Source organism: Ornithodoros turicata, chromosome 7 (assembly GCF_037126465.1).
Source record: "Ornithodoros turicata isolate Travis chromosome 7, ASM3712646v1, whole genome shotgun sequence".
Classification (NCBI taxonomy): Eukaryota; Metazoa; Arthropoda; class Arachnida; order Ixodida; family Argasidae; genus Ornithodoros; species Ornithodoros turicata.
In genome coordinates, this window is record NC_088207.1 from 7,292,144 (window position 1) to 7,305,104 (window position 12,961).

General features: G+C 45.0%; 1 protein-coding gene across 1 annotated transcript in view; it reads left to right on the top strand.

Annotated features, from left to right (window-relative positions):
• The window catches only part of LOC135400179 (dynamin-1-like protein), a 28,603-nt gene that overhangs the window by 5,514 nt on the left and 10,128 nt on the right, over positions 1-12,961 (top strand). Inside the window, exons 6-12 of the mRNA XM_064631916.1 lie at positions 833-981; positions 1,697-1,801; positions 1,867-1,980; positions 3,281-3,493; positions 7,747-7,899; positions 8,590-8,682; positions 9,957-10,154. Of these exons, the coding sequence (XP_064487986.1) occupies positions 833-981; positions 1,697-1,801; positions 1,867-1,980; positions 3,281-3,493; positions 7,747-7,899; positions 8,590-8,682; positions 9,957-10,154 (1,025 nt within the window). The remainder of the gene's footprint in view (positions 1-832; positions 982-1,696; positions 1,802-1,866; positions 1,981-3,280; positions 3,494-7,746; positions 7,900-8,589; positions 8,683-9,956; positions 10,155-12,961) is intronic.

Sequence of the window (12,961 nt, forward strand, 5' to 3'; positions counted from 1 at the left end):
TAGCATTTGGGCTACGCGGACTGAGAGATTGGCTCGTTAGCCCCAATAACGAAAAGTACTCACACATTTGCGCCGTTTAGCTGAATATTCTTTCCACTCAGCTCAGTATGCAATACCTCGAAGCGATTCAGTATCCCATTCATAATCGCAGTCATGGAAATGTTCGCTACAAACACGAGCAGTCGATGGCACCGCACCGTCTTTCCATTCCGCCGGGCCCGATTGCTACGCGCCATGAAAAGCTGTCCGTCTCGTCACTGGGAAGCATATGACGTTGGATGCACCGCGAATATTGATGTGGATTCGGGCTACCAACCACCCAACATCGTCTCGGCATGTCAGGAAAAAATCAGACAATGAGACCATCGCGCGAAAGCTGGCGTCATGCAGATTTCCGCTTCTAATGAAATGGAATCCTACGGCGCATGTTCCGGCGAGACCACGACACGTCACGATGACGCGTCTCGGACCCGGCCGTAGTCCCGTCAAGTTACTCGCTGTGCGTCCGCCATAGATTTATATAGGAAGACTCTAGAGAGCGTACTTGGCGCGCCGTCAATGGGATTCTCCTATCCCCGAGCGTGACCGCCCGGGCGAAGCCATCCGTTGGTCATGCACAGTGTTAGTGGACGAATTTCAGTCCCCTAACTACAGCGGAGCTGCTGCGTTTGTTGCCAACGCTGTGCAGTCAGGTGGCATGACATGAGTGTTCTCAATGTGTCTCCCTGTTATAGGAATTCGTAACTTTATCATCCTCGATTGGAGACAGTATAGTTATAAAACAGTCGGCTTTGCTTCGTGATGTTCTTATAAATGCGTTCGTTGACGCCAGGGCGGCGTACCTTGGCTGTGATCACCAAGCTTGATCTCATGGACGCCGGAACAGATGCTATGGACGTTCTCTGCGGACGCATCATTCCGGTCAATCTGGGCATCATCGGCGTGGTCAACCGATCACAGCAAGACATCAACAACAACAAGGTAGCCACGTAACATAGTTTCGTAGCTTGAAGTGTCATTCCTTATTAGTCTAACGCTTTACAAGAGGCACAGTCTGGATGTGTCGACTCATTTTCAGTTGTATTTGACTTTTAGTTACGTGAACGTCACTTAGTCTGGCATAACACCGTAGTCCAAACATCGCGTTCACGTGCAGTTTTCAGTTTTAGCATGACGTAAGAATGAGCTATCACAACTTAGCGGGGCTCACCAAGGCAGGGAAACAGGGGCACAGGTAAGAAGAGAAACCGAATATTATCGACCCTGATGTCATGAAAAGCGCTAGCTATGCGTATACTTCCGGTATAGATCTTCTCCAGTGAATGGCCCACAAGGCTGTTCTGCGAAAACGTTGTCAATTATTTACTATAATCAAGTGCTAACGAAGGCATAGCCACAGAAATCAATAACTCCAATGAACGTCGTCGTACATATTGTTAAGTATGCAATAATAAGTGTGACATCAGGGGAGATGCAGCAGAAGACACTGTATATATGATACAAGAAGGGAAGGAATGCTGAGCGCTCGAAGCTCTCGCCCCGAAACCGATGACGATCGTGATGATTCTGTCTCCACAATACTATCTCCCTATGAGCGTTCGCCTAGTTATTTCGCGTGAGTGAAGCTGTTCTGTATCGCGGTTATTACCACTACTCTAAGGAGCAGTCCGACCGATCCCCGTTGTGTTTTTCATAGACCATGCAAGATGCCCTCAAGGACGAAGCTGCATTTATTCAACGCAAGTACCCTTCGATAGCCAGCCGGAACGGGACACCATATTTGGCCAAGACTCTTAACAGGGCAAGTGATATAGTGTAGTCCCAGAGACTCGCTTTGATTACTCACACATTTCATTCTTTGTATAGTTACTGATGCGCCACATTAGGGAGTGTCTGCCAGAGTTGAAGACCAGAATCAACTTTCTTGTCGCCCAGTTCCTCTCCTTGCTCAATTCTTACGGCGATGCCATAGACGGCAAAGTAGGTTTTTAATAGTCTCTACATCGTTTTCATTCACGTTGGGGCCTTCAACACAGCGCGGAGATGCTGAATATGCTCGGGTCAGAACTTCAGTACACCATCAATATACGCCGCGGCGTAACACCGGCGCTCACTTAGGATGTTATTCGTAATCCGTTGGAAAGTTGCCACGGAATTACGCAACCCAAAATGCATATCTTTCCATGCGTACAGAACCCGACGCGTGGCAAACGCTGGGAATATCTGCGCTTCTTCATCCATCGCGGACTGCCAATATCCGCGCGTCATGTCAAATAATGTACCATATGCCTGCGCCGCAGTATATACAAGTAGTTTGGTCGAGTTCGCAATTGGGAATCTGTCAGGCTCGGTAATTGCACTGCGGTAGAGTATCGCCCCTGACGATGAAACTCCCCAGTCATCAGCATGAGGTGAAGTTGATGTTGTTCAGGTTAGAGCAGAGATACATGCACATAGCTATGCCATTATTGGAGCTATGAACGTTCTTAAAAATGAACTTCATCTCATAGCACGCTTCTAGCCAACCATCATAAGTGTCAGCATAAGTGTCACAAAAAAGGCGTACGTCTCCCGTTTTCAACAAATCGGTGCTGATAACGATATCATTCGACATGATAGTTGGCTAGGAGCCTGCAATGCGGTGAAGTTCATTTCTAACAGTCTACTGCGGCAAGCTGTTAACTAGCACCACCACTGCTCTCCGACCCAGATAAGGCGTCCCAGATGTATAGTATCTGCGCTCGAGGAGTCCGTAGTTATGGTTTCGGCTCATATACATGGCGAAAGATTGAGAAAAAACAGCAAGGATTGACATAGATATATAATTTCCTAGATCATTCGAGCTACCGGGATAGTTATATTACAGAATTTTAGAACTCAATTCAGAAAATTCAATTTTTACTACGAAAACTGATCAAGCTAATTGGTCGTGACGAAACACAGATATGCAAATGTTAGGTGAAGCATACCGTATATTGAGTTTTTAAACTAGTTTCCTTAGTATGTCACATTAATGTTTAGTAATATTCTTGTCTATTGGAAGATGTGGGGTATAGTAATGTCTACTGATTGATGTTTTCTGTCTCCCTCGCATGTTACCATCTGCACGTTCTCCAAGGATGCAAAGGTACATATTGTCATTTATATATTTGCGCTGCTGGAATATATCCTAGCGTGAGTTCGGACAGCAACTTCCAATTGTCGTTCCTATAGCCGCGCGAAAGACATCAATCACAGATGTATATTATGCGCTTTTATTTTACGCAATCTCCGATTCCAGGGCCAAACTCTGCTGCACATAATCACCAAATTCTCGACGTCGTACTGCGGCACAATCGACGGCACAGCGCGCAATATCGAGATGACGGAGCTGTGTGGGGGCGCTCGCATCTGTTACATCTTCCACGAGACATTCGCCCATTCCCTGGACTCCATCAATCCAACGAGCGGTCTTAATAGACTAGAAATTCTCACAGCCATCCGAAACGCAGCGGTAGGTTTGAGTGGATCGCGTTTCAGCTGATGACTGCGTCGAGCAGTTTCGGTGCAAAGCTTTGTATATAGGTGACGCTAAAATTAAAGCCTATTAGCGCGTTTCAGTACATCGGAAGAACCCTACGAGAGCGATACGATAATGATTCAATAATTCGGCGCTTTACTTTTGTTACGGCGCGCACCACATTTGAACGTCCTTCGCTGAAGACGGCGTCCCTGAGCAACTTGTACCCTCTCACCAAGTGGCCGATACGGTACGATAAATATACGATACGATAAAGGAAGTTATCCAATCCAAGCTTAGCAATGTGATGTGATCGCTGCAAAGAAACAGGACACTTGGCTTCAGTGATTTCTCCAGAAATTCATCGCTGGGGGGGGGGGGGGGGGCGAGCTTTCAAGGGGGGGGAATGCTTGGTGGAGGTTCCACTTACGGAATTTTTCTTAGACACGGAAAGAATCCTGGCACAATGGTGACATATCTGCACAGCTTTCCCGTTTTATTTGTACATGTTATTACGTTAGAACACAGTACATTAGAATACAGATTCATTATGAACGGCATTTCAACATTAAGATGCATAATCACACGAGTGACAAACAAAAAAGACTAGCACCTTGTCTCACGAAACTCAATGAATACCTAGCAAACAACGGTGAAAACCTTAGACGAAAAAACACAGAATACTCGCTTGACTGAGTTGGGCGCAAATGGTTCTTGATGGTCCACATTGAGTTTGCGTGCACGCACGCATTTTTGCTCGTATATGCGCGGAATATATGCATTGAACAATCACTTTCAAATGATTTTGGACAAATGCATGGTACGATCATCTGCATGACTGTGGTCCTACAGCCCAAGTTTGACAGTACAGGATGTAATTCGCTGCGCCGGACTCACTACCAGAACGTGTTGGTGGCCGAGCTGGTGGTTGGTGGTGGGGTCACCTGATAAATTTCAGGGGGGGTGTTGCAAAAATGCAGGGAGGGTGTACACCCCCCTAGGGGGGGTGTAGGGAAATCCCTGCTTGGCTTATATGTTCTTGTGACCATGAACACCGGCCGATCTACTAAAAACTCGCTCTTAGGTAGAATACTGCCCGGTGCGCGTTGACTCGGCCCAGCTATGACGTATATGCATGCTTCAGCGTGAAGCTCGGAAGCGCCACGCATGAGAAGGGTTGACACGGAGTTTGTTGGAGGCAGCGTGGTGCATCCGACATGCATGCACTCTTAAAGCGGAGCTTCACCGCCTAGCAGGCCATGCATTGCACAGAACAACGCCGTTATTACTCTTGAATTGTGGTGGGTGCTGGGCGTACGCCATTTTATAATAATTGATATAACTGCATAAGAGTCATGTGTTCAACTCAAAAGATAACGATGTCATTCAGGATGACGGTTAGCTAGGAGCGTGCTATGCGGTGAAGTTATGTTTTAAGAGTGTAGTCGCTGACAGCAGTATCACGCGGGGTGAGATGTTGAGCAGGGCGATGGATATATGTTTAGCTACCCGAGAGTTGGAATGTGAAATTATGATTGATTTGCTAACTGGCAAATTTTATTTGGGACATGAGTTTCGTAAACTTGGACTTGGTGAGTTGACCTTGTAATGCGGAATTATTTGATTTACTAAGCGATAACTTCGAATTGAGGTGCCATCTATTTTTTTTTTTTTTACTAGGGCGTAATTTATTGATAACTTTTGTACTGTGGCTTAATCATTTGGTTTTTGGTGCAGGTGCAACGAGGCAAGGTAACACACCTGAAATGAGATTTTATTTGCTACACCAACCTTTCACTATACCAACAGTTATGTTAAAGTCGGCTCTCCACACACAGGGTTAGGCTTGCGCTTTGTGATGTTTTCCATTAATACATAATTACAACGTTTTTGCTGCCCTGCATGATCGGTGTCTCCACCGCGGTGTAATTGTGGCACTTAAAATTGTTAACGCGAGAGAGAAAAAAAAATCGCTTTTAACGCAAATAACTGCAATAACCTTATTGAAATGTGGCAGTCGTCGAAAAAGCAAGACAGTGGCGGGCTTTGAACCACGCATCTCTGGATTACCGATCAAGCGCCCTTTCCAATTCAACCACGCTTTCGTTCGCTTCCTGACGACTAGCCTGGAGCCTCATTTGACAGGCCTTATTACCCTTGCGATGTCGCAATCTTAGACACCCATCAAGTGCTGCCATGATCGTGAAGTTTTAGTAGAAACATTCTACGACGACGCGTAATGGAAGTTGTCAAATCCAGGCTGAGGACTGTACTGTCAGCAACTTCTTTATTATTTATTTATTTATTGATTGATTGATTGTCAGTGCCCACCAACAGAAGCCTACATGGAGGTGCACTCTAATTGACAAAACACCAATACAGCAAATAATACAGATAAAACAGAAAAGCGCTAAGCAACATTAGACACGCAACAAGAATAGACAGCAGTTCTAAAAACCTTAAAATCTGAAAAAATATCAACGTCATTATTTTGGAAGTCATTGTAAAAACACTGCATTCGAACAATCGGAGAGGATATAGAAGGGAAAGCAGGGTAAAATGTAGAAGGAAACCTAGTTAGCCTTGGAGGGGCGTAAAAGCAAACCTCAGATAAAAGTGCGGGAGCATCGATTGTTCCATGAACAAGCTTGTGAAAAAATATAATATCACGCAGCTGTCGTCTATTACTCAGGGGCAAATGAATAACGCTTGACGTGCACGAAAAATGAAACACAGTGTGAGTGTTGTTTTAAAATTACGCCTTGGTTAATAAAAACGACATCTCGATTCGAAATTATCGCTGAGTAAATGGAGCATCTTCACATTCAAACCTTCGGCTCTCACGGTCCGAATTCACGAAGCTGATGGGCCAATTCAAAAATTATCGAGTAATAGCTGGATTTCGTAACCGAAAGGTGATCAGGTTAATGAACGTGCAAACATGATAAGCCAATAAATTTTGTTGTGGTTAACAACACATTGATGATATTTGATTTGACTGCTTCCGGATGATTTCATTGTTGCTTATGTTACAGACATTTAAAAAAAAAAACTGAGCGCAGCACTGTTACCATTTTTGGGAGTGGGCTACGCGGCCAGGAGAACGTCCTGTGGGAAAGAACACGTAACTACTGCATTATAAAAACTGAACTTCACCGCATAGCATGCTCTGCGCCAACCATTCCCGCGAATGATAGAGATCTCGCTTCTGATTCGAGGTGAGAGGGAACCGTACACATTTTTCTGACAATTATCGTGCATCCAAACTGACACTAAAAGGCGTATCCTCGATTCAGAAGCGGTATACCCTGTCATTCGTGGCAATGGTTGGTGCACAGCGTGCGATGCAAGTGGAGTTCAGTCTTCAGAGAATGTGCGATTCATAAGTTAAAAATTCATTGAATAACGTTTTTATGCAGACGTTTCGCGAAAATGCGAGACACGGGAATTGTGGGCGGCCTTTATTTTACCTCTTTCTCAAAAATTCTGGAACGAGCACGTCGCTGAACCTTATGCAAACGAGGTGAAACTAGAACTTTATGGTGATAATAGCGCACTACATTTGTAGACGGACATGTGTCTCTTCTACACATACTTTCGGAACTCTGCAGACTATTTCACGTTCTTTGTCTCTGTTGATGCTCCATGCGTAGTTGCTAACAATTTGTTCCTGTGTGTCCCCGGCTGTGCGTAACGTTGTGATTCGTCTTGTAAAATAATGTGCCAGAACAAGGTGTAGTGTTCCGATCTCAACATATTCAGCGTGCCCAACGATGAACACGTGTTCCATTCCGTCGTGCAGTGCTTACTTTAATTGCTGGTTGATTTGACTGACGAAAAAGCGCGTGGGAACTTGTTATCTTATAAAAGAACTACACACCTAAAAATGAACTTCACCACATAGCACGCTCCTAGCCAACCATCATCCCGAATGGAAACGTTCTCGCCCTAGATTTGTTGAAAACGGGAGGCGGAGCCTATTTTGTGTATTATGCACGGCATAGAATAGGCTCCGCCTCCCGTTTTCAACAAATCAGGGGCGAGAACGTTGTCATTCGGGATGATTGTTGGTTAGGAGCGTGCTACGTGGTGAAGTTCATTTTTAAGAGTGTAGGACGAGTTTAATTCGTGGGCTATGTGTGAGACACATCGGCCAAAAATATGCTCGTAGTCTGTAGAGTTACCGGCTGACATTTTGTCTTTCCTTCTCGAACCGCGGAGTTCATGATTGTGGCAACCCAATGCAGGGAACACGACCTGTGCTATTTGTTCCGGAAGTATCGTTCGAGCTGCTCGTCAAACGTCAGATCCGACGGCTCCAGGAGCCCTGCTTTCGCTGCGTTGAACTCGTACATGAAGAAATGCAGCGAATAGTTCGACACTGCGGTTCTGAGGTCCAGGTATGTAAGCGACGAGAAATTATCATTCATTCGATGAGTGGCCGCTTCGCATGATGAATGCATGCTTAACTCGAAACGCACCACAGTGGTACAGCGCGCATTTCTATAAGCATTTCTATAAGGACAACAGAAGGAAGGAAGGAAGGAAATCGTTTATTTTTACATTATTTTACGTGACATATTGCCAACTTCGCCGGTTGCATAATCAAGTCTGAAAATAGTGACAAACATGAAATGGATGAAACGCCAGCAGCGTGTCACTGATCCCCGTCATAACAATATGACAAAAAGAAAAATACATATAAGGCAGGTACACAAACATAATACTATCATTCAACATATTTACAGATATTGCGCACACCTCGAGCTTTACTTCGAGAGCTAGATATGCTTTAATAATAAGAACAATAACTTCGTAGGGTTTTACAACTCGTCAACCTTCAGATTTAAAATAATTTCTTACTCGTTTTGTAAATATAAATAGTGATTTAGAGCCCGGAATAGACTGATGCAATGAATTCCATAGTTTAACTTTAAAGTATTGAAATGAAAAATATGTTAATGAGTTCGTGCGTATTTTTGGTAGACAAAGTGTATATGGCCCATAATTTCGTATTGATGTTTTAACTTCACGTTTAGTCAAGGTTCTGAATGGCAGATGAAACTAAGATGTGATATTGAATCCAACAGCAAGAAATGTTGCGCTTCCCAAAGCTGCTCGAGAAAATTGAGGACGTTGTGACTCAACTGCTGCGAAAAAGACTGCCGCCCACCAATCAGATGGTGAGTTGGTCTGGGATCTTAGCACGCTATGGAACCTCCTCAACCGCAGTTTTTCCCATCCAGCCATGGGCCAGTTCACATTCTTGCTTTCCGGCGTTATATTCGTCCAATAAACTTTCTTTTCGCTTCTCTGCTCCAGGCCGCGCGCGCTTGTCCGTGTATCCCTAGGATTCTATTTCACTTACGTTGCTTGCATCGAAAAGTTGAGTAAATTACTTACGCCGCTTAATTAGTTGCGCCGTAAGCGTAAACGTGGCAAAGTGAACCGGTCTTAAAGAGACTCTAAAATGACACGTTACTGCAAGTGCCTCAGCACGCGCAAGATCCGCCGATATTTCCAACAGAGACTGTTATTCTACCGGGCACCGTCCTCATCACTGGCATTGTATTTAAAGGGTTAGGGTTATATTCTTCTCGCGAAGCTCGTTACGTCGATGCTTCAGTTACGCTCTGTTAACTCTATACTGTACGTTGAACGTTTCTTAGCAATTGATTTCAAACAGTGTTGCGTCAACATGCGGATACAGCAATGCCGAGGATACGCGTGCTCCAGCTACGGGGGAACGCGTGCAACTACGCTAGCCAGCTGCACTACTGCGTTGTTATGAAACCGAAAAAAAAAAAAAACTAGCCAGTATTCGAAAACGCATGGTTGGTGCATCCCAGAACGCTACAACATAAACTGGGCAACCGTTGGAATATGCTCGCTTCGCGCACAGGGGCGGCAGTAAGGCAATTTTCGCTGCTTTCGCTGTCACAATGAGTGACGACAGGGGGCAGACGAGGCAAAAAGAGAGAGAGGCCAACAGATGGCTCTGATGCACCTGGATGTTGCAACTGTTTAAGCCAAACGGCTTCACAGTTGCTGTCACTCTTTTACAGCTTGTTTACTCATGTACGGCAATACATGTGTAATGGTAATTAGTAAGCTGTTTGAAATGTGTTACGTAGTATTGCATTAGCTCGTGGTGCCTGTGCTCCAACACGGGACAGCTGCTCACTGTTTCCCGTGGCGGCCGTCTGTGGACGTCTGGGAGATATGAAACTTTGAAATTTCTTTAAGATGAAAAGTATAGCGAATTGAAACGTAATGGCCTGCGCTTCTCACCACAAAGCTCAGATCTACATCGTAGTTACTTAATTCACTTCGCAGCTTTTTAATATTACATGCAGAAAGCGCCAAGCTGCTGCTGAGGAAGAAGTAATTAACGAGGAAATCAATTTCTGAACAACCGAACCAAGAGGTTTGAAACTGTCTTTTTTTCAATTCACAGGTGGAAAACCTGATCACGCTAGAGCTGTCGTACATCAACACGCGGCATCCTGACTTCACTGACGCTGCCCTGTTGAGCACAATTCCCAGAGTTCCTGACCTGGGTAAACGCAAGCACCTTCAAGACTCGTGTGAGCAGCAACAGAATGAAAGCAATCAGTCCTGTCATAGCGTAGATGAAAACGGTGCAGTCGACAGGGTATGTAGCCATTGATGTTATTGTCTTGGGGGTCTAGGAGAAGTCGTTACAAGCCCGGTCGTCACACACAGTAAATCATTTTACACCTTTTTTAAGCACATGCTTGTCCCATATGGCGCACTCCTTTTTTTACACCATGAAATGTGGGTGTTTTCTGAAACACCCTTTAATTAGGTGTATTCCTCAAAACACTCTTAAAGTTGGTGTTTAGAAAGAAGAACACCCTTAAAAGGGGAGTATTCTATTGAAAACACCCCTTAGAATGAAGCTCCCGCGGCAGCATGCCGAGCCATGCAGTCCGACGTTTTTGTTTGTACGGCAACAACCACCTTGGACACGGCACAGTTCCAGCCACAGGCACCCATCATGTTGCCAGCAACACTGTGAGTGAGTTAATGAGTGAGCGAACGAGCGAGCGAAAAACAAAAAAAGACAAAGGATGGAAGCAACACTGTGGGACAAGCGTAAGGGAAGAGGTGAAGATCGCAGTATCGTAACGCTGTCCGTGCTCGTGAAATGAGCAATAAGCGGCGTTACGATGCTGCGATCTTCAGACGATGCTAGCAACGAGCCCAGGCACCCTCGGCAGCCTATACTGGCACACCAGATTGATCATATACTGAAATACAATTTGTTCGTGTACGTTCATTAAGTGTAGTGTAGCTGCACTCGTCTGTAACGGTGACGGGAATGTGTCTTTGCAATTAGCACATACGCCTGCAACCAGTCAAAGATATCAACTAACTTCCTGACATCCCTCCCTGCAAAATATTGTATTTTTAACTCAAGTTATCGTCCATAATGTGATTGCCTAATATGAGGAGCTGTCAAATCCATATAATTTCTCTTTCACGACTTAAAACACCATTTTCAACGCCATATTCCCAGATCAAATGGGGTGTAAAAAGGGTGTATAGAACTTAAACACCTTTTCAACACCTCTTTTTACACTCTTAATAATCGACACTGAGATAAAACGTGGTGTATGTGTAAAACGATGTTACACCTTTAATGATGCTCTTTTTACACCTTCTGCTTCAATCAGCGGGATAGAAAATTGTGTTTTTATAACAATACAAATGTTTTGAGCGAATAGAGGTGTAAAATGATTTACTGTGCAGGCCAACCGGTCATAGGTGAACTCGTTAAGGAGACATCTTGTCACAGGGCATCTCGTACGAAGAACTGTCCTCACGATAGCTAGTTCCAGCACTGCAAGTAGCTACCGCTTTTGTTTAAAGTAACTGCGAAATGTAACCGCAACTAACTTGCTCAGGTATCGAAATGTTTTCCACGTGTCAATTCTGTAACATCGCTTTGTCGACGCTTCAAGTTTTTACACTGCTGTTTTTTTTTTTTGTTTTTTTTTTCAACCGGGAATTCCACGAATCTTATACGCAGCCAGTATGACCTACCGTGCCGTGCCGTTAGGGCCCATGGGAAATGCTCCTTTTGTAACACGGTATGTCTATGCTCGGGCAGAATAAGTGTTGCAACATTTTTTACTGTTACATGAACTTTTTGCTTAAAATGTTACTGAAAAGTAACTAAATTACTTTCTCGTGGTAACTGTAGCTGTAACTGGTTGCATCACTCAGTTACTATTTGTGCAAAACGTGACTGTCAGTTACGAACAGTAACTTCAGCGAAAAATATTCCAAGAAAAAAAACCTGTTCAACAAACAACAACAAAAAAGGCCGTTAGCGACAGACAGCGGTAGATTCCACTTCCCATGCACACCCAAGCGACACCCGAACTACCGCTGTGTGTCGTTACGTCCACCCTTCTATCCCTCCGAAACAGTGAACTGACCCCCTTCCTGCAGCCGCTTGGGTGTCGCACCCAAGAAAAAGTACATCGTTTGCGTGTTCCGTAAACTTTTGTCCCAACCTGTACGCTGTATTCGCTTCACACACACACTTGCAGAATAGCCCGTCTGGAGCCATCGGATACACGCAGGATAGCGCCATTCTGTCCTAGGAAAGCTGTGTTGATACGGTCGGAACCATACTAGAAAATATTTCCATTTCCAGTTTCTCGTCCAGGAGCCCATCGCACAGGGGACGTGTGAACATTACCGTGGCATTACTTCAACGACATTACGGTATAGTGTTAAACTGATGGTCGTCATCGTCGTCAGGAAACCAATCTATGAAATCGATACCGCTATGTTCGGCATCGGCTGACACCCGGCACTTTTTTATTCGTCCGAAAAATGCTTAGATCAGCGCTGCTTCCGCTGCCGCAGCAGCTCCGACAACGTAACGTCACTCCCTAAGCGGTGGAGCGATACGCGGCGTCAGAGGATGAAAGGCGACGTCCGGACGCCTGTAACTCTATTAGACCGCCGCGACCAATGGTGACCACTGCATGCTTTTTCTCAACGTCGCACCCTCATTGGTTCTGAGGGAGTGACGTTTTCTCGTTTTTCCAGAGAGGGAACACCGGCTTTCCCTCAGCATCCGTCGTCTGCTCAAGTCATGCTTCCATCTAAGGCATACGCCACTATTTCGCGGGGGATTTTCGATACTGTGGTCAGTGGTCCAGGAGGAATAAAAAAGACACTAGAGTTTCAAAATCGATTGGAACAGATGCGACAGTCCGTTTGGCAGAAAGTACTGCGTGGAACACCGTTGTCTGAAATCTCCAGCCCGTGGCGGAGAAGTCCCTTTAACGGTGTTGCCAGATTGGGCTACTTTGCACCGAATTGTCTACTTTCTGACTGCCGTGGCACCTAAATTTTGGCGATGGCAACTTGCCTATTTTCTGGCTAATTTGCGGGTACTTGTTGGTCCTACATTTGAGA